Consider the following 25975-nt stretch of genomic DNA (forward strand, 5'->3'; position numbering starts at 1 on the left):
CCAACCAAAGAAATAAGAAAAAAGTGAAGTGGCACCACTCTAGAACTAGAGGACAAATCGGACATATGCACTGCATCCAGCGTGCTTACCAACGGAGGTGCTAGCGTATGAAAGCAAGTAATTGAGCTGGCGGTAGTTCAAAAGAAAAAAGAAACGCAGCACTCACCGGAGTTGGAGAGGATAAGTCTTCTTTATTTAGAACTTGTAGCAGTACATGTTCACGGCACGGGGGAGTAGGAGGTGAGGAGCGTGTGAGGCAAGACGGACAACGGCCGTTTCGCGCTGAACGGTAGCGCTTCTACGGGTCCAACGGATGGACCCGTAGAAGCGCTACCGTTCAGCGCGAAACGGCCGTTGTCCGTCTTGCCTCACACGCTCCTCACCTCCTACTCCCCCGTGCCGTGAACATGTACTGCTACAAGTTCTAAATAAAGAAGACTTATCCTCTCCAACTCCGGTGAGTGCTGCGTTTCTTTTTTCTTTTGAACTACCGCCATTAAAATGTATGTATTAAACACATAGAATACACGGTTAATTCACAGTTTAACTTAGGTGCTGTCATTGGATACTGTAAGATCTTATTTAACGGGAAAGTCACCCCAGGAAATGACCTATTGTTTAAATCACATTTTTGTGTCAGAAATATTTTTTTACAAGTTAATGTTTTTCTTTCTATAACCAAGTCTGTATTAAAATAAAAAAATATAGAAATCTCGCTATTCTCACAATAAACACTGACTATTTTAGACTCCTACTTCCTGTTATTCCAAGAATTGCACATTTACATTTGCAGCAGTAGACAGATGATGCAGACTGTATACCCACTGTATTGAAGCATCTAATGAGCGTGTGCAAAGTCATTGGGAAGGGAGCACTGTTAGAATTGTGATATCATCTTGGATCCTGTGTTATTAGCTGGGTATAAATTCCATTGTAATTCTGCCTCTGACGATGAGCATTTTAGATGATCATTTTGAGTCCAACTATAGAGTTAGAGCTTATGAGTCCAAGTGTATTCAGTCTCTACCAACCTACTCTGTCAATCACATTAAGTGGGTGGAGATTGAGTTTTACACTTTCAAAAAGTCCATAGTGTGACAGGAATTTCAAAGTAAGTACACCAGCCTCAACAGATCTAAGATATCTATTTAATAATGTCAGCAGTCTGTATTGTGACAAATGATGTTTTAACAATAGGTTTAAATAATAATTAAAAATGGAATCTATTTATTTAAAATGGGATCTATTTATTTTATTGCATCTCTACATCCACCCACAGATTTCTGAATCAAACACTTTTTTATCATAGTTATAAGACTGCACCCAAATAACAACACCGAAAAAAGTTTTTATGGATCAAAAAAATAATAAAAAATGAATAAAGAATGCTTCTAGAAAATATGTGTATGAATATAATAATTGAAACTAAGATCCAATAAAGCAAGGGGATAAATGCAGATCAAAAATAAATCTTATTATAGAATAACATCAAAAAAGGACAAAAGGCAAAAAATAGATGGGGTAGGATACAAATAAGCAGCTAAAAAGAACCGGTGCTAACAAATATATATTTTTTATGTTATTCTATAATAAATGTATTTTTGATTTGCATTTATCCCCTTGCTTTATTGAATTATTATATTGATACAAATATTTTCTAGAAGCATTCTTAATTCATTTTTTATTATTTTTTTTGATCCATAAAAACTTTTTTCAGTGTTGTTGTTCAGGCTCAGGGGGATGTCCCAATTGGCCATGTGGTCATTTTTGTAGGTTTCATGCACCCAAATAACCTTTGCCTTACAACAACTTACAAGTAGGGAACCCACAAATATCCTATCACATCATGTGGACATCCCGAGGCAAGACCCCGTTTATGACCAAAGTGGATAGACGTCAAACATTAGAAGCTTCAATGTAATTGGTCGACAACGTGATGGATGCACAAGGCTTAGTTACCTGATTTGGTGTCCCATACTGTTGAGTGGAGGTTATCTGAGAGCCACAAAAGCGTTTGGAGCTCATCATGGACTGAGATTTCTTTCCCATTTCCAGACCTTGCCTGGCTGATGCTCCAGACTGGTGCGAGACCCTTCTTGAATCAGACTGCTGTACATTTTTGAACCCCATTGATATTGGTTGCTGCATAAACATCTTCATAAAAAAAGAAGAGGGAGGAAAACGTTTAAATATTTTGTTTTCATAGATGACATTATTTAAAAGAAATATATTAAAACAATAAACAGTATATATTATTGTTAGATGGTCAGAGTCACCACTAAAATGGTGCGAGAAGTGTGGCTCATCAGATAAACCCCACTCCATAAACCTCCAGATTCAAGTTAATGGGATAATACAACAATGCTTGCACCGCTGCTAAGAAATGTATAAATGAGACATCAAGCAAAAGAGAAGTAACTGAAGAAGCTCACACACGATCGCCAAACCAGCTGATCAGTGGAGGTCCAGATAGTGGGACCCTTCCTTCTTCAGGATTCCACTGCTCCAGTACTCTCCTAGTGATTGACAACCTGGACCACCATCATGGCTAAGGCATTGGTCAGAGTTGTGCGCTCTCCGATCCTGCAAGCAGAGGACTGAAAGAGTGCAGGGACATTGAGGTTGGCCAGATCTAATGATCCACAAAGTTTCAGAGGAGCGCTTCCAAGCTCTACAGCACAGAACTTACAAGCCCTACACTCCTCGCTTAGAAAGCTGAACACAGCTGATAGACTGCAGATGTGAGCAGAACCTGAGACAACATTCAGTAAACTACAGAATTAAAAATCTATCCATTCTTTAGAAAAGAGAAGGTTTTTTATTGAAAGCCCGCTATTTAGCACAAGCATGCAGAACAGGCTGTGAAGCCGTGTCGGGGACTAGTTACAGCACACCAACAGTATAGTGAGCGGTGAGCAAGCGGGTAAAGGGAAAATAAAACTTAATTTTCTCCCTGTTGCTGCTTTTCCAGTAAGTCACCCATACAGCATTTGCATGCTATTTATGTGTATATTAACCCTATATCTGCAGGTAAACAGCATTTTATTACGGTGACCTGTTCACTTTACATTTCACACAGTCGTTACATGCTAAATAGACCTTATGTTTGATACCTGCAAATTGGAGTCCTGCACCAGCTGCAGCTGTTCCTTTAAGACATCTAGTTCTTGCTGCTGTGTTTTGATGTCGGCCTGTAATATCCGCGTCCTCTCTTCCAGCTGCTCCTTCAGTTGAGTCACCATGCCGAGGTGACTGGGGTAATGACAAACCGGCTACAGAACAGAATAAAAGCTGCTGTTGAGCTGATAGTAAGAGCTAAGTTTGTTGGTTTTAATCTTTAATTAATATGTAACAACAAGACAATCAAGGAAAAAGGACATTCTAAAATGTTTTCCCCAGACATTTCCAGACAGATAAAACCTGATGCCAAAGTACAAACAACACGTAGAATTATGAGAGACACAAGAGTATTTGATAGACAAAGAACAGCTGTGAAGAGATGAAGCGTGAAGATGACAAGTCTACTTAGATGAAATATGGGTGTTGGTAGATACAACAGAAGAAATCATGGAGGCTGAGCAGAATGGTTGTATATATATATATATATATATATACACAAGGTGGGCCATGTATATGGATACACCTAAATAAGATGGGAATGGTTGGTGATATCAACTTCCTGTTTGTGGCACATTAGTATATGGGAGGGGAGAAACTTTTCAAGATGGGTGATGACCATGGCAGCCTTTTTGAAGTCGGCCATTTAGGATCCAACTTTATTTTTTCCAATGGGAAGAGGGTCATGTGACACATCAGACTTATTGAGGATTTCACACAAAAAACAACGGTGTACTTGGTTTTAACGTAACTTTATTCTTTCATGAGTTATTTACAAGTTTATGACCACTTATAAAATGTGTTCAAAGTGCTGCCCATTGTGTTGGATTATCAATGCAGCCCTCTTCTCCCACTCTTGACACACTGATACCAACACCACAGAAGAAATGCTAGCACAGGCTTCCAGTGTCCGTTGTTTCAGATGCTGCACATATCCATATAAATGGCCCACCCCGTATATACCATGTGTATATAATGGGGTGTATATAAGTTTGTGTTAGACAAAGAACAGCAGAGACTAGTGATGAGCGCACGTGCTCGTTACTGGAGTTTGCCTAGGGTGCTCGGGTATGAACAGAGTATCGCGGGTGCTTGAGTGACGTGTTTGAGTCCCCGCGCCGGCAAGTTTCATCGCTGTTGCCCGTGTATGTCAGGCAATCCTCGCAAATTTTGTGGCTGTCTAACAACCGCGAAACATGCGAGTGCGGGGACTCCAACATGTCACTCGAGCACCGCGATACTCGGGGCATACCCGGGCGCCCTAGGCAAACTCCAGTAATGAGCACTTGCAGAAATCTGCTGATGCTTCTAGTGCAGAGGGAAAAACTGCTAAATGTGCAGAATAAAAGTCATATACAGTAATTGCCATAAATAGTGTTACATTCCTCATGTGCACGCATTTATTCTGAAAAGATACCGAAAAGCGCAGATACACTTTTAGTTTTTCTAATTAATAAAGTGATTGTAATTCTCCATTTTCATACAAGAAGTATGCTATTTTTTTTATTATTTATCCAAATTCTTCAACAATTACTATTTCTATGAATAGTTTAAGAGTGCTGTAAGCAATGCAATAATGCAGTAATGCAGGGTGCCTATGGGTCACAGTATAAATAATATTGCATTGAAGAAGCACTCCTATCAAAATTTTTCTCCTCCTAACATATTGCAATCATATTATATAGGGCTGTGTACTTACAATTGCTCATTATGCCTTTCTACCAAATAATTCTTCTCTTTTTTCTGATGTATGTAGAAACAGGAAGTCTCTTGTCCATACATTTATCATTTCCTCTCCAACTCCTGACCCAGCTCCTCTTCCCCCTGCCATTGACTGTTGCAGTGACTTGTGACTCGTGCAGGGAAAATTGACCTCCTGTTTCTACATAGAGCTTAGAAGGATTCAGCTAGTCAGTTTTTAATCATGTGATGTCATAGACCTGATAGAAAATAGAAGAAATAACTGGGTAGAAAGGCAAAATGACACCGTGTTATATAATAATGTGACAACTGCAGTATATTAAGAGGATAACATTTTGATTGGAGGAGGAGTGCTTCTTTAAGGGTTGTTCCTTCAAGCAGTTTGCTGTAGAATGAAGATCTGCACATTTTATGAAATATCTCATTGTGAAATGTGGAATGATCCCAGTCTTCTGGCTACATTAGATCTTCATATTTACCATGATGGCTTGCTGTGGTGAAATAGTCGGCTGTGGAACATGATGTTGGGATATATGTTCAGTGGAAGGTTGAGAAGTTACCACCGGCTACAGAAAGACAAAGATGGTTTGGAATATGTTTTGCCCATGTAATAAGTGCCTGGCATTGTTATAGTCACACGTATGTATATACCTGGTTTGCATTGGGGGCCATTCTTATTTGGGGCATTTCTTGCTGGTTCAGAGTCATGGAGTGTCTAGAAGGAGTACTGGCTTCTGTATGTCGCATGGAAGATGTGGCTAAAACATATCAGAAAGTTGCATTAGGAGCAATATAGGAATATCATAAAGATATATATACTCTGCTGTATATAGAACATAAGATAAAACATGGGTGTGGAATAAATCTGGCACAATAAAGAACAAGAAGTGTACATACAAGCGGAGTCTGAAAGGGCCGTGTGGGACGATCTGCGGGAACTGTGCGATGACACAGACACTCCTTCCCTGCTCGGCTCCTGGTTATTGGTACATTGCCTAATATCCAGATAGGTGTTTTGGATCTGATTTTAGAAGAGAAGACAATAAAGATATTAATTCAATGCAGATGCATAGTAAAATACAAGAATATGTGTTCTATAATTCAGTCCATCCTATGTAACAATGAGTGACACCCAGGCTGGGGCTTCCCGGTTACTTTGGCTGCGATCGGGCAGCCAGAGATCACTGTATGATGCCGCTACATCCCAGCATAATGCAGAGGACTAGGGTTGCATTACCAACTGCTAGGTACAACGACAAGCAAGTCACTAAAAGTTAGAACCCGCTAGATGTTTTTTTAGTTGCATTGTGGGTCATAATGTTACGTCATTAACTGACATTTTTCTGAGAAGCAGCAGAGGCGTATAGTGATTTTGGAGGACGTGACCTGTGTTGCGGCCAAAGTGACAGTGTAGCCCCAGCCTAAAATAATTCTATATAGAAGTAGTTGGAGCATTAGAGTAAAATATTTCTTCAAATATAAATGGACAGACAATGTACTACCATGTTTTTAAAGGGAATCTGTCAGCAGATTTTTGCTGAGTAATCACCATGATGTAGGGAGAGAGACCCTTATACCAGCAATGTATCACTTACTAGGCTGTTTGTTTTTTAAATAAATTAAATCAGTGTTTTATCATCAGGAGATTATCACTACAGAACTAGGTGTCTCGTGCTTCCCAGTCTAACCACACCCCCCACCAGTGATTAACAGTTTTCTGGCAATATATAATGTGCACACAAACCTGCCAATCAGTGGTGTGGGAGGTGTTATACACAGCTCAGGATAAGCACTGCTAAACTGCAGCAGAGAAAACTGTGATTTTATCACATTTGCTGCACTTAGTAAAGTAAGTGATACATTGCTGGAATCAGGGTCTCTGTCCCCTCAGGTTACATAGAAGGAACCTGCTGACAGATTCCCTAGAATCTATCAGTATGATCTCACACTCCAAACTATTTATATGCGCATGTAGCTCTTTGAAAGATAAGTCCAGCAATACCTATACATGGCCAGTCCGTTCCTGTTTTACTGAGAATTCAACATTTAAATTAATATACAACTGAGGCTGAAGGACTATGGTAGATCTGAAGCCTCTGTCACTCCAGCTCTATTCTCTGTCCAGCGCCGCCTCCTAATGCTTGACTGACAACCTCTATGCTGTGTGACTTCAGGCAAAGGAGTGGTTGATCAAACAGGACGAGGCAGCTGTGGGGAGGAAATAGAGCTGGTGTGACAGAGGCTTCAAATCTACTATAGCTGTTTAGCCGTATTTGCTTATCAATACAAATACTGATTTCTCAGTACTGGAGGAACGGACTGGCCATGTAGAGGAATTGCTGGACTTGTCTTTGAAAGAACTACATGTGCATAAATAGCTTGTAGTGTGAAATCCTGCTGACAGGTTCCCTTTATAATAGCTGAATTAAAACCATTTTCAGCACATTGACTTGTTTCATACACCCCTAAAAAAAGTTCCTATTTTGGGACTGTATTATATCCAGGATTCACAGCGGTTTTACTGATGGAAACTTACAGTAGATCACGATAAAGTCCTAAAACTTGATTCTGTCCGTTCAACAGAATCATTGAGGTGATTGGGGGCTGTATGACGATCTTAATATGTAGCTCAATGTTATGAGGCTGGTGTCACTGATGCACTAAGGATGTGACCGCTACGATGCCTTTGCAGATCGCACCTAGAAGGATCATTAGCTTTCCGGGACATAGCTCAGGGGTGTCCTATTATGTAGCAGGCACAGCTAGTGGAGCACTGTTATCATTCCCGAACAGAAAACTAAATGACATAACCAGCACTCTCGCGGCCAATCATAAGGCTATGTGCAGATTTTGCTGCGGTTTTGACGCTGCTGATTCGCAGCTGCTTTCCATGAGTTTACAGTACCATGTAAACCTATGGAAAACAAAATCCGCAGTGCACATGTTGCGGAAAATACTGCACGGAAACACAGTGGTTTATATTCCACAGCATGTAAATTCTTTGTGCGGATTCCGCAGCGGTTTACACCTGCTCCATAATAGGAATCCACAGGGGTAAAACCGCAGGTGGAACCCGCACAAAAACCGCGGTAAATCCGCAGGTAAACCGCAGTGCTTTTTACTTGCGGATTTCTCAAAACAGATGCGGAAAAATCTGCAGAGGTTCCATCTACGTGTGCACATAGCCTGAGTGTTAGTGTCATGCTGATGGTTGCACAATACCTTCAATGAGGAGTCTGCAGTTTCCAGGGCGGACTCCTCCAGACCCAGGTCTCGCCTCCTCTCTGCTCGGACTTCAGGATAACTGTAGAGCGGTATGAGATGTTATAGGGAGCGAGGAACATGTCTTCTCTACAAGCATGAATGTGACATATATGAACACCTACTGTACATCCGCTACCTCTACCATACAAATACTGTGAGTGCACTGACAGACTGGTGATACATTAGGAAACGCTCCCCGCATTCATGACGTTATATAACTTAGATGTGAATCTTTTTTCTGCCATCGGTACGCTATCACACCATTGAAAAGTCTATGGGCTTTCTATAATGCTACAGTCAGTAGAGGGCACTATATACCAGAAGTAACACTGGCTGATTATTTGCACAGGTTCAAGGATCTACATGCAGCAAATGTAGAGGGTTTTATACAAGGGGGCAAATCTCTGACTCCGCTTGCAAAACCAAATTTCTGTCTATGAGACTACTGGAAATAGCCAAGAACTCATAAATCATATTATATTACAAGCTGACTCAATATTCCAATGGTAAAATCAGTATTGGACATTTCATAGACTTCTATGGGACTTGTAATGGGAGTGGACCTGGCACTAAACTTGTTCTTTCAGAAGCACCATCACAGCATTTCCCTGCTGCTGCCACTAGGTGGAGCTAGGTGCATAGCAATCTGCTTGAGTTCTATAACAGCTGTATAAAACCAATTGCACTGGGCTCCCCCTAGTGGTGACTGGGCTCCAGAAGAAGAGCAGTAAATGGATTTCGGGCCCAATTCATCATTGCATTTCTACCAGTTTTATGGCATGAAACCTCTCAATTTTTGACTTGTTCATTTGTAAGGAATGTATCCAAAGATTTGCTTTTTTTTTAAAGTTGTCTTTTGTGGCTTAGTTAGTGTTCTGGTTTTTACATCAATGTGGCTTTTCCAGATGTTTTAGATTGGTTCATCAAACATAACCTTTAAAAATAAAAAAAAACTTGCAAAATTTGGTGCAACTCCAAGCCTCTCCTGTAGTTATTCTATGTAGGTCAATTATTTGCTACACATGTGACTTTTCCTGCTAAAAAGTGGAAAAAATAAAGTCAAAGAGGGAAAAAAAAGACAATTTTTGTCTTTGCGCAAAAATCGTGAATCACCACTTTGATGAATTTGGTGCAAACAAATAAATAAAAAGGACAAGTCAAAAAAGAAAAGTGACTTAAAAAAAAGTAATGATGAATTGTGCCCTTGGTGTTCTGAGTGAAAACCAAAGATCCAATTAGGTTGGACATTAAAGGAGTTTTCCAGGACTTTGATAGTGACGTTATATCCTTAAAGGGAATCTGTCACCAGGTATTTGCTCTTCCGTCTGAGAGCAGCATAATGTAGAGAAAGACACTGATTCCAACAAGGTATCACTTACTAGGCTGCTTGCTGTCATTTTGCTAAAATCCCTGTTTTATCTGCTGCAGATCTAGCAGTTCTGTGAATGCTGAGCTCTGTATAACCCCACCCACACCACTGATTGGCAGCTTTTTGCACATGTGCAGTGTACACAGAAAACAGCCAAGCAGTGGAAGGGGCGAGGTTATACATAGCCCATGAATATTTCGGACTACAAGGCAGCAGGGTTACTAGTCCTTTAGTGATAGTCTCCTGCTGATAAAACACTGATTTTATCAAAACTGCACCAAGCAGACCAGTACGTGATACATCACTGGAATCAGGGTCTCTGCCCCTACATTATGCTGCTCTTGAATTAGGTTGCAAAAACCTGGTGACAGATTCCCTTTAATATAGAAATATCAATATAACATTTCCAGAATACGCCTTTAACGTTAATAACAAGTATTGTCAGTGTGCACGGGCGCCTAGTCTAGGTTTTGCCAAGTGACCGTCAGACTTTTGTCTGTAAGGCTACGTTCACATTAGCGTTAAGCTAATGTGCGTCGGGTTTGCGTCGGCGACGCAGCGGCGACGCATGCGTCATGCGCCCCCTATACTTAACATGGGGGACGCATGCGTTTTTTTTTGTTGCGTTGTGCCACACATGCGTCTTTTTTGCCGCAAGCGTCGGACCAAAAAAACGCAGCAAGTTGCATTTTTCTTGCGTCCGATTTTCGGCAAAAAACGACGCATGCGTCGCAAAACGCAGCGTTTTTGCGTGCGTTTTGCCGCGTTTTGGCGTGCGTTGTGCGTTGCGTCGCCGACGCAGCGGCGCACAACGCTAGTGTGAACTTAGCCTAACAGAGTTTTTTGCTTGAATTTCTCTTACAAAACGTCAGAAATCATTGAAGACAGGACTGAATAATAGGAAAAGCGCCAGGCCAAACAGCTGCGAGGATTTGGCTCCGGATCGGGGTCTGTGTCGCTATTCTGTTCTCAAACTTCACCACAAGATGAGGAATTCTTACCTAACGACAGTGTGTGTACAGACAATAAACTCCGGCTTGGAATTCCACTGATGATAGGTGATGTAGTAGTGCGTCTGCAGCCAGATCCACTGTTGGCCTTTGGTTAGAAACCTGTAGTAACAGGACTTTCCCTTCCCATATTGCATCACTAACAGGCAATGAAGGAAAAACAAAATAATCAGTGACAGACATATAAGGGACACTAGAGCCAACAATATGCTGAGAAGCCAAGGAAAGCATAGCATCAAGGGGACCAGGGTCAGTGGGAAAGCACAAGGTACGTTATCAAGAAGCTTTACAACATTCTAACAAGTTCTGCACGCCATTTATTACAGAGGTAGCAGAGTGTAAATTACTATTCAGCACCTTAGGGCTGGATTATTTACTGTGGGAATACATAGAAGGGATTGCTGTATGCCCAGATAGAGCTACATAGCAGACAAAGTGGTATCACTACATGACAAAGCTATCCCTGACATATCTGGCAAACATAGCTCTGCAACATCTTACATAACTAACATTGATATAATCTTAAATGTCTATTTAATGTAATCATCTAATTGCTTTTCTAATGTACTCTATTGTTCCCTCTCTACACTATAACTGCTTTATTTTATGCTTTTACCAATTTCCTGTTTGATAACATTTTGTTTCAGAACTCCCACTGCATGCTGGGATACTCAAAGGTGATGTCATCAGGGGCAGAGGCTGGGATCACCGCTCCAGCCTCTGTCCCCACCACCAAACAAACAAACTACTACAGCTTCTGTCCCCACAATGAAATGAGGCATCATCAGTAACATCCGTTTCAGGAGCTGGGCTACTAAGAATGAGCAGGTTGTCAATGCTGAGTAGGATCTTGTCACTGTGCAATATTATTTTTAATGCACAGTGACAGTGCACTCCCTCACCTGGTCCAGTGAGAAGTATCAAGTTGGCCAAGAGAGTGCACTGTCAGTGCGCATCGTATGTAGAGAACTTGGAGAGTAGAAGAAATAGAGACCAGCTCCGCTCTTGAAAGTGATGTCTTTTTGGGGGTAGGACTGGTCTCTGTTCTCGCTGATCACTGGGTTCTCTCCTTACAATACTCACTGACAGTGCGCTCTCTTGCCAGTTTGTCACTTCTCATCAGAGCCAGCGAGGGAGCGCATTGTCACTGTGCATTCTGCACAGTTACAAAATCCTGCTGGAATTGACAACCGACAGATACTCATACTCATAGCCCAGCATCTGAAATGGATGTCACTGATGGCGCTTCATTTCAAGATAGGGAATTTTTAAGTTTATTAGAAAAGCAATAATATTTTTACATTAAAGAAGCACTGAACATCAAAGTTGTTATCCTCTTAATATATTGCAACCATCATATTATGTAGCACTGTGTAGTTACAATTGCTCATTTTGCCTTTCTACCTAGTTAATTCTTCTGTTGTCTCTGCTCTATATAGAAACAGGAAGTCTCTTCTCCCTGCATTTATCATTTCCCTCTTCAAGTCCTGACTCAGCTGTTCCTCCCCCGCCAGGCACTTTTGCAGTGACTCATGACTCATACAGGGAAAATTGACCTCCTGTTTCTAGAAGGATTCCGCTAGTAAGTTTTTAATCATGTGATGTCATAGACCTAAAAGAAAAGAATTATCTGGGTAGAAAGGCAAAATGAGCAATTTATAAGTACACAGTGCTGCATAATATGATTGCAATATATTAATAGAATAACAATTTTGATGGGAGGAGGAGTTTTTTTTTTAAATAAATACATAGTTAGGATTAAATCAGTGTTTGTTTCAGACCACCCCTTTAAGTTGCAAGTTCAGTTGGATAACTGAATTGTAAATGCTCATAAACGGTTTCCTCTTTTATTTTCCAATTTGTTATTGAGCCAGGCTTCAATCTTTGAGGAGAGTCTCTCCATCTGAGCGATCGGTGAGGGTCTCAGCACCCAGAGCCCCCACTGAACAAAGCTGCTAACATGTCTCTATGACATGTCAAAGTGGATCCTTTTTAAAGGATTTTAGGACATATTTATTTCTTTTAAAAACAGTGCCACTCTTAGTCACAAGTTGTAGCTGGCATTGCAGCTCAGCTCCAGTACAAGGTATAGGGTGGAGCTGCAGTACCAAACTCAACCTGTGAGCAAGTGAGGTGCCATTTTTAAATGAAAGCAGCCATGCAAGTCACTGAGATGTTCTCAAGTATCAAGCAGTCAAGAATCTGGAGGACCATCAATACTACAGCTATTAGAACTGGGTGACAAGTGCCGTGGAGGCCATCCGTACTGCGCCACCCTTTACCAAAGACCATTATAAGTGATAAATGGCAGAAATGATTTCTGTTTATTGCGCTGCCACAGCTCATCTTCCCCGAGCACGTAGTGAATCATTCATCACTAATAGGAATATATCACCTAATGCAAATATGTCCTGAGTCTGACCGATGTCAGTGATCCCATGGCTACAGCTGCCGCACAGTCTCGCTATGTACAGAGGTATTCTTCCAATGTCAGAAGGTTGGGTGAAATGAGCCACGCCATCACTATGTCTCTATGTGCTGAGCTGTAATATGACCATGTGCGACGGCCCTAATGCTCCAATCACATCGCAGGTTTGGGTGCAACAAAATGTGTTTCTTGCACAAACTTATATTTCAATGCAACCAAAAATTGTTTGGTTGTTTAATGAAAATCTGCAGTTTTTCTTACTACATTTTGACCATATAGTTAAAGTGAATCTGTTAGCCAGTTTTTGCTATGTAATTTGAGGTCAGCAAGAGGTAAGGGCTGAGATACTGATTTCAGGGATGTGTCACTTACTAGGCAGTGTGCTGTTGTTTCAATATAATGAAGGTTTTCTCACCAAGAGATAATCACTGCCAGACTACAGCTCACGTGAGCCCTAGTCTGACCATGCCCCCTACTGTGATAAGAAGCTCACTGTGAATGGACACTGTATATGCAGAGCCTGGTGTGGGCAGTGTTAGTGTTACATCTAAAAACTCTGTGTCACAACTGATGAACCCAGTAATCTAAGTGACACATCATTGGAATCAGAATCATATAAAGTAGAATAAAGAGGTCTCGGGTTGCTAAATGGATACTATTTGTAATTTACCTTTCCGATTTCAGGAATGGATGGATTTTTTAATGTATAGCTTACAGCTTATTAATTAGGTTACTGGCCACCCATCCCAGTAGTCTATCAGAGGTGGCCAATTTCTTAGGCAAGGAGCACGCGCTTCCAAGTTGTTGCAAGCACTGCTCTGAAGCTGGCCATATCACCGGGTCACTGCACTCGTCTAAGGCTACAAAGGAGATGTTGTCTTATATTTTAGCATCAGAAAATGGGAGGTTCGAGCTACTGGGCCGTAGAAATGCTGACTTTGTATTTTAATAATGGTTAACAAGACATTTTTGTGGCGGTGAGCTTTAACATCTGCAAGTAATAATTTCGTAGCCATACCCAACATGATACTTTGAGGAGACACCATGAATAAATATCACCCAGTTTTTTTTTTTAAATGAAATATTAGAATTGTAACAAACAAAGTAATGAAGGTATAACTCACAATGAACATGGCACCTTGCTAGGAGTTCTAGGTCATCTGCATGGTAGTAATCGTACCCTGACGTCCCCAGCACTTCAAAGGGTAAATAGCCAATTATCGGTGGGGCCCTGGAATAATAAGAGTGATGTTAATGGAGACAGAAGTGGTTTCTAGACAAGTATAGAATACAAAGCGGAACCTAAAAGCAGCCATCACTGCCGCACCCAGAATAGCAGGACACATTACTGGATGCAATTCACCGGCTTTTAGTTGTTAGCTCAGTGCTGTCCATGTTCCTGTAATAAGCATCATTCAAGATGTGTATAGTGCTACATTTATTAAAGTGTCAAGAAAGAACAGAAGAATGAAATAAATACATTATTTTTACTCTAAACGAAATGCCTACTGTATGTCATACTATAGAACTATATGTACATGGGCAGCACGGTGGCTCAGTGGTTCGCACTGTATGGTGGTTAAGTGGTTAGCACTGTATGGTGGCTCAGTGGTTAGCATTGCAGCTCTGGGGTCCTGGGTTCAAATCCCACTAAGGACAACATCTGCAAGGAGTTTGTATGTTCTCCCCGTGTTTGCACATTCCAAAGACATACTGATAGGGAATGTACATTGTGAGCCCCATTGGGGACAGCGATGATAATGTATGTAAAGCGTTGTGGAATATGATAGTGCTATATAAGCAAAACATAATAAATAAATACACATTCTTTTGGAGAAAACAATAATGGCGGCAAGATTGACTGCTAGCAAGGCAGACATGGCTACAATTCACAGAGCTGATCAGATACTAGGTTATAGTATCAGTTCTTCTAGCATCGCCCCATGGATGAGCACAGCGCTATAGATAGGTTTGCTTTCACTCCACTGAGACACCTGGGCACAAGTCTTACTCCAGCTGCGAAGAGTTTTTCTCAACATCATTCTTCAGGAGCGCACTGCTCCCCAGCCTCCTAACGTCCTGCATGCCGGGGAGCAGTGCGCTCCTGATTGATAGTACACACCAGTAGCATGGTTACGCAGATGGGAAAAACTGCAAGTAGAGGTATAATTTTATCTGTACCAAGAGGCACTGAAGCAGGCCGGGTCCAGCAATCTGCACAGCTTTAGAGCAGTGTTTGCAAGCTCTACAGCAAAGGGCTTGTAAGCGCTGAATAAATAGCAGGTTCTTGAGAATGGAAAGGATTTTTAATAACAAGAAAATTGCAAAGTTGTTTGTATTTACAATTTGAACCATTTATTATGATGAGAATAACCCTTCAAGTCCATCATGCATATTTCAAATACCACCCTGAACGCATAACGAAATGTGGATAACTGAAATTCATGATTTCCGGGAACCGTATTCTTTACACCAGTCATTACACAGCTATCTACACGGATGGTTTAGCGAATCCTGCATTGAGCAGGGGGTTGGACACGATGACCCTGGAGGTCCCTTCCAACTCTAACTTACGATCTAATTCTATGATCTGTTCTAGTAGGAACTCACCTTCTCGCTGCATTGTGGGACCTCAGCTAAACTACAAACTCACTACATTTTGCAGACTTCAGTCCAGCCACAAACACATTACACAAAACATACAGTATTTCTTGAAGAAGAACCACAGCTGTATATGTGCTTTATACAGGCAAATCACACAGGACTTAAGGCCCCGTCTCACATAGCGAGATCGCTGCTGAGTCACAAGTTTTGTGACGCAACAACGACCTCAGTAGCGATCTCGCTATGTGTGACACGTACCAGCGATCAGGCCCCTGCTGCGAGATCGCTGGTCGTGTCGGAATGGCCTGGACCTTTTTTTGGTCGTTGAGGCCCCGCTGACATTGCTGAATCGGTGTGTGTGACACCGATCCAGCGATGTCTTCACTGGTAACCAGGGTAAACATCGGGTTACCAAGCGCAGGGCCGCGCTTAGTAACCCGATGTTTACACTGGTTACCAGCGTAAATGTAAAAAAAAAAAAAACAATACATACTCGCCTTCTGATGTCCGTCAGGTCCCTTGCCGTCTGCTTCCTGCTCTCACTGACTGCCGGCCGTACAGTGAGAAGTGAGAGCACAGCAGTGACGTCACCGCTGCGCTCTCAGTGTACGGCGGCTCAGTCAGAGCAGGAAGCAGACGGCAAGGGACCTGGACACCGAAAGGCGAGTATGTAGTGTTTGTTTTTTTTGGTAACCAGGGTAAACATCGGGTTACTAAGCGCGGCCCTGCACTTAGTAACCCGATGTTTACCCTGGTTACCCGGGTGCTGCAGGGGGACTTCGGCATCGTTGATGACAGTTTCAACGATGCCGAAGTCGTTCCCCTGATCGTTGGTCGCTGGGGAGAGCGGTCTGTGTGACAGCTCCCCAGCGACCACACAGCGACTTACCAACGATCACGGCCAGGTGGTATCGCTGGTCGTGATCGTTGATAAATCGCTTAGTGAGACGGGGCCTTTAATCTCCTTTCTAATCCCAAACCAAAGCTAGTCAGTAATTCAATCTACAGCCGGATTATTTCTTTCACACACTTCCAAGACTGTGAGAAGGGATGTGAAAGTGGACAGTATGCTATCTACAGGTACTTATGTTGCGTTTTATGAAGAATCCAGAAATTTAGGACAAGGGCTACATTTCTCAGTATTTTCCAAAATTAAGAGAAATACAGTACATATTACACCTGAGGTTGCTGTGCACCACAGAGGAGCCTCCACAATCATCACATGTCTTCAATAGCCTTAGGAAGCTAGAGACAGCTGAAGCACTCCAGAATTAAGTTACTTTGGTCATTAGGGAACATGACATTACGCTACCACATTTAGTTTAGTTTGTCCTTATTCCTGTCACTTAATTTGGTGGGATAAATATCTCAAGATTAAGAAAATGACATGTCTCCTGTGATGACTATACCCCAGTCTCATGTCTCCTGTGATGTCTATACCCCAGCCACATCTCTCCTGTAATGTCTATACCCCAGCCCCATGTCTCCTGTGATTATACCCCAGCCCCATGTCTCCTGTGATGTCTATACCCCAGCCCCATGTCTCCTGTGATTATACCTCAGCCACATCTCTCCTGTAATGTCTATACCCCAGCCCCATGTCTCCTGTGATTATACCCCAGCCCCATGTCTCCTGTGATGTCTATACCGCAGACCCATGTCTCCTGTGATGTCTATACCCCAGCCCCATCTCTCCTGTAATGTCTATACCCCAGCCCCATGTCTCCTGTGATTATACCCCAGCCCCATGTCTACTGTGATGTCTATACCGCAGCCCCATGTCTCCTGTGATGACTATACCCCAGCCCCATGTCTCCTGTGATGACTATACCCCAGCCCCGTCTCTCCTGTGATGTCTATACCCCAGCCCCATCTCTCCTGTGATGTCTATACCCCAGCCCCATCTCTCCTGTGATGTCTATACCCCAGCCCCATGTCTCCTGTGATGACTATACCCCAGCCCCATGTCTCCTGTGATTATACCCCAGCCCCATGTCTCCTGTGATGTCTATACCTCAGCCATACCTCCCAACTTTTGAAGATGGGAAAGAGGGACAAATTTTGCGGCGCGCAAAGCGCGTTGCGGCAAATTTTTGGCCACGCCTCTGACCACACCCATTCATAATTAGTCACACCCATATCCACGTCCCAACCACATCCATTTAGCACTGCTGATCACACTGTTTCATATACAATAGTTATAAACAAAAAAATATGGCCACACAGTGCTCCATACCGTATAATGACCACACATGATGCCCCATACTGTATAATGGCCACACATGACGCTCCATACTGTATAATGGCCACACATGATGCTCCATACTGTATAATGACCGCACATGATGCTCCATACTGTATAATGACCGCACATGACGCTCCATACTGTATAATGACCGTACATGATGCTCCATACCGTATAATGACCGCACATGACGCTCCATACTGTATAATGGCCACACATGATGCTCCATACTGTATAATGGCCACACATGATGCTCCATACCGTATAATGACCGCACATGACGCTCCATACTGTATAATGGCCACACATGATGCTCCATACTGTATAATGGCCACACATGATGCTCCATACCGTATAATGACCGCACATGACGCTCCATACTGTATAATGACCGTACATGATGCTCCATACCGTATAATGACCGCACATGACGCTCCATACTGTATAATGGCCACACATGATGCTCCATACTGTATAATGGCCACACATGATGCTCCATACCGTATAATGACCGTACATGACGCTCCATACTGTATAATGGCCACACATGATGCTCCATACTGTATAATGGCCACACATGATGCTCCATACTGTATAATGGCCGCACATGATGCTCCATACTGTATAATGACCGCACATGATGCTCCATACTGTATAATGACCGCACATGATGCTCCATACTGTATAATGACCGCACATGATGCTCCATATTGTATAATGACCGCACATGATGCCCCATACTGTATAATGACCGCACATGATGCTCCATACTGTATAATGACCGCACATGATGCCCCATACTGTATAATGGCCACACATGACGCTCCATACTGTATAATGAACACACATGACGCTCCATACTGTATAATGATGGCATGCATACCGTATAATGGTCACACATGATGCTCCATACTGTATAATGACTGCACATGCTGCTCCATACCGTATAATGGCCGCACATGATGCTCCATACTGTATAATGACTGCACATGATGCTCCATACTGTATAATGACCGCACATGATGCTCCATACTGTATGATGACCGCACATGATGCTCCATACTGTATAATGACCGCACATGATGCTCCATACTGTATAATGACCGCACATGATGCTCCATATTGTATAATGACCGCACATGATGCCCCATACTGTATAATGACTGCACATGATGCTCCATACTGTATAATGACCGCACATGATGCCCCATACTGTATAATGGCCACACATGACGCTCCATACTGTATAATGACCGCACATGATGCTCCATACTGTATAATGACTGCACAAGATGCTCCATACTGTATAATGACCGCACATGATGCTCCATACTGTATGATGACCACACATGATGCTCCATACTGTATGCTGGCTGCACATGATGCTTCATACTGTATAATGACCGCACATGATGCTGCATACTGTATAATGACCGCACATGATGCTCCATACTGTATAATGGCCACAGTTCTCCATACTGTATAATGACATACAGGCACGCAGCTCACACACATGCACACGCACACAGCTCACACACACGGCTCACACACACGCAGCACACACACAGCTCACACACGCACGCAGCTCACACACATGCAGCATCACACACACAGTATCACACATACACACGCAGCATCACAAACGCAGCTCACAAACACATGAAGCTTTGACACAAATGCATCACATACGCAGCCATCACACACACACAGCCATCACACACACACGCAGTCATCACACACACACACACGCAGTCATCACACACACACGCAGCCATCACACACACACGCAGCCATCACACACACGCAGCCATCACACACACGCAGCCATCACACACACACGCAGCCATCACACACACCCAGCCATCACACACACACACGCAGCCATCACACACACACACCCAGCCATCACACACACACACCCAGCCATCACACACACACACACCCAGCCATCACACACACACCCAGCCATCACACACACACCCAGCCATCACACACACACCCAGCCATCACACACACACCCAGCCATCACACACACACCCAGCCATCACACACACCAGATACCTCATACACACATGACACACACACAAATGCAGCATCACACACACACAATGACACACACATGCAGCATCAGACACACACACACACATCTCACACACACACACACACACACACACACACACTCTCTCTCTCCTTTGTGTTGCAGGGGCGGCTGATCTGTCCATGTGCAGCTCTTCAGTTCCTCCGACTGCTCACAGCTCTGCACTGTCCCGGCACCTCCCCCGTCTCTCCTTCTCTGCCGGGATAGCAGCTAAGAGCAGGAGAAGCCGGAGCTCTGTGCACACACAGGAGGAAGTGAGTCGCTGACCTCTCATCTTGATCGCTGCTGGCTCTCTGCCTCAGCGTGGCAGCGCAGCGCCGCACACACAGGGGGCGGGGGGGGGGGCGGGATCGGTCGGGAGGAGACCCAGCATGTATAAGAAAAAAAAATAGCCGCAAACCTAAGCTACTCAGGTGCCGCCCCCTGCATTGTCCCCGCCCTAGGCACGTAGTGCGGGACATTAGTGTCCCGCCCGGGATCCCGGGGCTGACTGTCAAAATCAGGACAGTCCCGCGGGATCCGGGACGGTTGGGAGGTATGCCTCAGCCCCATCTCTCCTGTGATGTCTATACCCTAGCCCCATGTCTCCTGTGATGACTATACCCCAGCCCCATGTCTCCTGTGATTATACCCCAGCCCCATGTCTCCTGTGATTATACCCCAGCCCCATGTCTCCTGTGATGTCTATACCTCAGCCCCATGTCTCCTGTGATGTCTATACCCCAGCCCCATGTCTCCTGTGATGTCTATACCGCAGCCCCATGTCTCCTGTGATGACTATACCCCAGCCCCATGTCTCCTGTGATTATACCCCAGCCCCATGTCTCCTGTGATTATACCCCAGCCCCATGTCTCCTGTGATGTCTATACCTCAGCCCCATGTCTCCTGTGATGTCTATACCCCAGCCCCATGTCTCCTGTGATTACACCCCAGCCCCATGTCTCCTGTGATGTCTATACCTCAGCCCCATGTCTCCTGTGATGTCTATACCCCAGCACCATGTCTCCTGTGATGTATATGCCTCAGCCCCACTGTCTCTATGTGATGTATACACAGGAGTCTCAGTGTCTCCTCTGTGATGTTTATACAGCAGCCTTGGTGTCTCCTGTGTTATGTATACAGCAGATCTCCCGCTGCTTGAGTTATAAATGTAACGTGAACAGTGATGGATTTCCCATGTGAGGAGACCTGCAGTGTAAGATATATGTGTTCAGTACAACTTATTGCTGTGATTCTTTACAAAACTTATTGCAAAGATTTGAATGTGCTCCAGACCAACAGAAATCTAGAAAAGCAGTTACGAGTAGCAACATCATCCATACAACCTAACATCACAGCTGCACCAAAGAGTTCTTCAGTTCTTCAATAGAAAAAGTGAAACTCATAAAGAGTTATTAAAAACAGAGTGATCTATTTCAAGTGTTTATTTCTGTAAATGTGGATGATTATGGCTTACAGCCAATTAAAACCCAAAAGATATTATCTCAGTAAAATAAAATAATTAACAAAAAACATGTGCAAAGGCTTCCTTAGCATTTAAAAAGGTCCCTTAGTTTGTTTCAGTGGGCTCCACAATCATGGGGAAGACTGCTGACTTGACAGATGTCCAGAAGGAAGTCATTGACACACTCCACAAGGAGGGTACGCCACAAAAGGTCATTACTAAAGAAGCTGGCTGTTCACAGAGTGCTGTATGCAAACATATTAATGGAAAGTTGAGTGGAAGGAAAAAGTGTGGTAGAAAAAGGTGCACAAGCAACAACCGGGAAAACCGCAGCCTTGAAAGGATTATTAAGAAAAGGCCATACAAAAATTTGGGGGAGATTCACAAGGAGTGGACTGCTGCTGGAGTCATTGCTTCTAGAGCCACCACACACAGATGTATCCAGGACATGGGCTACAAGTGTTGCATTCTTTGTGTCAAGCTACTCATGACCAATAGACAACGCCAGAAGCCTCTTACCTGGGCCAAGGAGAAAAAGAACTGGACTGTTGCTCAGTGGTCCAAGGTGTTTTCAGATGAAAGGAAATTTTGCATTTCATTTTGAAATCACGGTCCCAGACTCTGTAGGAAGAGTGGAGAGGCCACAATCCAAGCTGCCTGAGGTCTAGTGTAAATTTTCCACAATCAGTGATGGTTCGGGGAGCCATCTCATCTGCTGGTGTAGGTCCACTGTGCTTTATCAAGACCAAAGTCAGCGCAGCCGTCTATCAGGAAATTGTAGAGCACTTCATGCTTCCCTCTGCCGACAAGCTTTTTGGAGATGGAAATTTCATTCTCCAGCAGGACTTGGCACCTGTCCACACTGCCAAAAGTACCAATACCTGGTTTACAAACAACAGTATCACTGTGCTTGATTGGTCAGCAAACTCGCCTGACCTTAACCCCATAGAGAATCTATGGGTATTGTCAAAAGGAATCTTTTCTCTCTCTTTTTATTTTTTTTTTTATATAGTGCTAACATACTCTGCAGCGCTTTACAGTTTGCACACATTATCATCGCTGTCCCCAATGGGGCTCACAATCTAAATTCCCTATCAGTATGTCTTTGGAATGTGGGAGGAAACCGGAGAACATACAAACTCTTTGCAGATGTTGTCCAGGGTGGGGCTTGAACCCAGGACTCCTGCGCTGCAAGGCTGCAGTGCTATCGACTGGGAGACACCAGACCCAACAATGCAGACGAGCTGAAGGCTGCTATCAAAGCAACCTGGGCTTCCATAACACATCAGCAGTGCCACAGGCTGATCGCCTCCATGCCACGCTGCATTGATGCAGTAATTGATGCAAAAGGAGCCCCGACCAAGTATTGAGTGCATTTACTGAACATACATTTCAGTAGACCAACATTTCAGATTTTAAAATCATTTTTCAAGCTGGTGTTATAAAGTATTCTAATTTACTGAGATAATGACTTTTGGGTTTTCATTGTCGGTAAGCCATAATCATCAACATTAACAGAAATAAACACTTGAAATAGATCACTCTATTTGTAATGACTCTATATAATATGAGTTTCACTTTTTGTATTACAAAATTGAAATAAATTAACTTTTTGATGATATTCTAATTTTGAGAGAAGCACCTGTATGAGCATTCTTTCAGGCTTCTGCTATATTCCCTCACTATAGTTATAGGTTTTGCTATATCCTGTAATGTAGACAGAAATGTAAGTTACTACAGAAAGCTCACTGACTTTTAGGTGTGGATTGGTCAGGCTTGAAGATTTGTAGGAGGAACCGTAGGGTGGAAACACTGGCAAGGACGTCTGCCCCACTCTTCCTCCCTACTAGATGCTAAGCGAAAAGGTAAACCATGACAAATTTACCTGTGGTCTAAAAAGAGGAATTTCCACTCTAAGCTGTGCCTTGATGTAAATTCTTCACAAGGCTCTTCTACATTGCACAACTCCTAGAACATAGAAGACACAGACAACATAAAATGGATATCGTTTGTCGCAACACAGATATTTGTTAGAACAGTAAATCCTAAAGTTGTATAAAAGCACAACGAGAATATTACACAACTGGATATAATCTAAGAGGCATAAAATGTGGAAGGGCATTGTGTCTTATCCATACTATTACATGTTGTGCACTTCTGTTTACTGTCAATGTGGGTTTAGTCCACAAAATGTGGCATGTTTGTAGTTTCATTAATATTGAGTGAGAACAGGGGCATAAGTACAGTGGGATGTGGGGCTGCAGCCGCATCAGAGTCCACAAGCTGTGTGTGTGAGTAAGAAGCAATCTGTGGGTTTAACATGTAATGTGTGTGTAACATGCAGTATATGTGTGTGTAACAGGCAATGTGTGTGTAACATGTAATGTGTGTGTAACATGCAGTATATGTGTGTGTAACAGGCAATGTGTGTGTAACAGGCAATGTGTGTGTAACAGGTAATGTGTGTGTAACAGGCAATGTGTGTGTAACAGGCAATGTGTGTGTAACATGCAATGTGTGTGTAACAGGCAATGTGTGTGTAACATGCAATGTGTGTGTAACAGGCAATGTGTGTGTGTAACAGGCAATGTGTGTAACAGGCAATGTGTGTGTAACAGGCAATGTGTGTGTAACAGGCAATGTGTGTAACAGGCAATGTGTGTGTAACATGCAATGTGTGTGTAACAGGCGATGTGTGTGTAACATGCAATGTGTGTGTAACAGGCAATGTGTGTGTAACAGGCAATGTGTGTGTAACAGGCAATGTGTGTGTGTAACAGGCAATGTGTGTAACAGGCAATGTGTGTGTAACAGGCAATGTGTGTGTAACATGCAATGTGTGTGTGTAACAGGCAGTGTGTGTGTAACAGGCAATGTGTGTGTGTAACAGGCAATGTGTGTAACAGGCAATGTGTGTGTAACAGGCAATGTGTGTGTAACATGCAATGTGTGTGTGTAACAGGCAGTGTGTGTGTAACAGGCAATGTGTGTAACATGCAATGTGTGTGTAACATGCAATGTGTGTGTAACAGGCAATGTGTGTGTAACATGCAATGTGTGTGTAACAGGCAATGTGTGTGTAACATGCAATGTGTGTGTGTAACAGGCAATGTGTGTGTAACAGGTAATGTGTGTGTAACAGGCAATGTGTGTAACAGGCAATGTGTGTGTAACATGCAATGTGTGTGTAACAGGCAATGTGTGTGTAACAGGCAATGTGTGTGTGTAACAGGCAATGTGTGTAACAGGCAATGTGTGTGTAACATGCAATGTGTGTGTGTAACATGCAATGTGTGTGTAACAGGCAATGTGTGTGTAACAGGCAATGTGTGTGTGTAACAGGCAATGTGTGTAACAGGCAATGTGTGTGTAACATGCAATGTGTGTGTGTAACATGCAATGTGTGTGTAACAGGCAATGTGTGTGTAACAGGCAATGTGTGTGTAACATGCAATGTGTGTGTAACAGGCAATGTGTGTGTAACATGCAATGTGTGTGTAACAGGCAATGTGTGTGTAACAGGCAATGTGTGTAACAGGCAATGTGTGTGTAACATGCAATGTGTGTGTGTAACAGGCAATGTGTGTAACAGGCAATGTGTGTGTAACAGGCAATGTGTGTGTAACAGGCAATGTGTGTGTGTAACAGGCAATGTGTGTAACAGGCAATGTGTGTGTAACAGGCAATGTGTGTGTGTAACAGGCAATGTGTGTAACAGGCAATGTGTGTGTAACAGGCAGTGTGTGTGTAACAGGCAATGTGTGTGTAACATGCAATGTGTGTGTGTAACAGGCAGTGTGTGTGTAACAGGCAATGTGTGTGTGTAACAGGCAATGTGTGTAACAGGCAATGTGTGTGTAACAGGCAATGTGTGTGTAACATGCAATGTGTGTGTGTAACAGGCAGTGTGTGTGTAACAGACAATGTGTGTAACATGCAATGTGTGTGTAACATGCAATGTGTGTAACAGGCAATGTGTGTGTAACATGCAATGTGTGTGTAACAGGCAATGTGTGTGTAACATGCAATGTGTGTGTGTAACAGGCAATGTGTGTGTGTAACAGGTAATGTGTGTGTAACAGGCAATGTGTGTAACAGGCAATGTGTGTGTAACAGGCAATATGTGTGTAACAGGCAATGTGTGTGTAACAGGCAATGTGTGTAACAGGCAATGTGTGTAACAGGCAATGTGTGTGTAACATGCAATGTGTGTGTGTAACATGCAATGTGTGTGTAACAGGCAATGTGTGTGTAACATGCAATGTGTGTGTAACAGGCAATGTGTGTGTAACAGGCAATGTGTGTAACAGACAATGTGTGTGTAACGTGCAATGTGTGTGTGTAACAGGCAGTGTGTGTGTAACAGGCGATGTGTGTGTAACATGCAATGTGTGTGTAACAGGCGATGTGTGTGTAACATGCAATGTGTGTGTAACAGGCGATGTGTGTGTAACAGGTAATGTGTGTGTAACAGGCAATGTGTGTGTAACAGGCAATGTGTGTGTAACATGCAATGTGTGTGTGTAACAGGCAATGTGTGTAACAGGCAATGTGTGTGTGTAACAGGCAATGTGTGTGTAACAGGCAATGTAACAGGCAATGTGTGTGTAACAGGCAATGTGTGTGTGTAACAGGCAATGTGTGTAACAGGCAATGTGTGTGTAACAGGCAATGTGTGTGTGTAACAGGCAATG

At 43.1% G+C, this 25975-nt stretch overlaps 1 protein-coding gene across 2 annotated transcripts in view; it reads right to left on the reverse strand.

Moving 5' to 3' along the window:
- The window catches only part of LOC143805674 (neuronal PAS domain-containing protein 2-like), a 163513-nt gene that overhangs the window by 14324 nt on the left and 123214 nt on the right, over window positions 1–25975 (reverse strand). For both annotated transcript variants that reach the window (XM_077285214.1, XM_077285213.1), the window contains exons 10-18: window positions 23167–23249; window positions 14014–14120; window positions 10453–10600; window positions 8041–8122; window positions 5716–5839; window positions 5470–5576; window positions 5298–5384; window positions 3114–3272; window positions 1960–2154 (exon numbers count right to left, since the gene is read on the reverse strand). In XM_077285214.1, coding sequence (XP_077141329.1) covers window positions 1960–2154; window positions 3114–3272; window positions 5298–5384; window positions 5470–5576; window positions 5716–5839; window positions 8041–8122; window positions 10453–10600; window positions 14014–14120; window positions 23167–23249 — 1092 coding nt within the window. The remainder of the gene's footprint in view (window positions 1–1959; window positions 2155–3113; window positions 3273–5297; window positions 5385–5469; window positions 5577–5715; window positions 5840–8040; window positions 8123–10452; window positions 10601–14013; window positions 14121–23166; window positions 23250–25975) is intronic.

This window comes from Ranitomeya variabilis, chromosome 2, assembly GCF_051348905.1.
Source record: "Ranitomeya variabilis isolate aRanVar5 chromosome 2, aRanVar5.hap1, whole genome shotgun sequence".
Taxonomy (NCBI): domain Eukaryota; kingdom Metazoa; phylum Chordata; class Amphibia; order Anura; family Dendrobatidae; genus Ranitomeya; species Ranitomeya variabilis.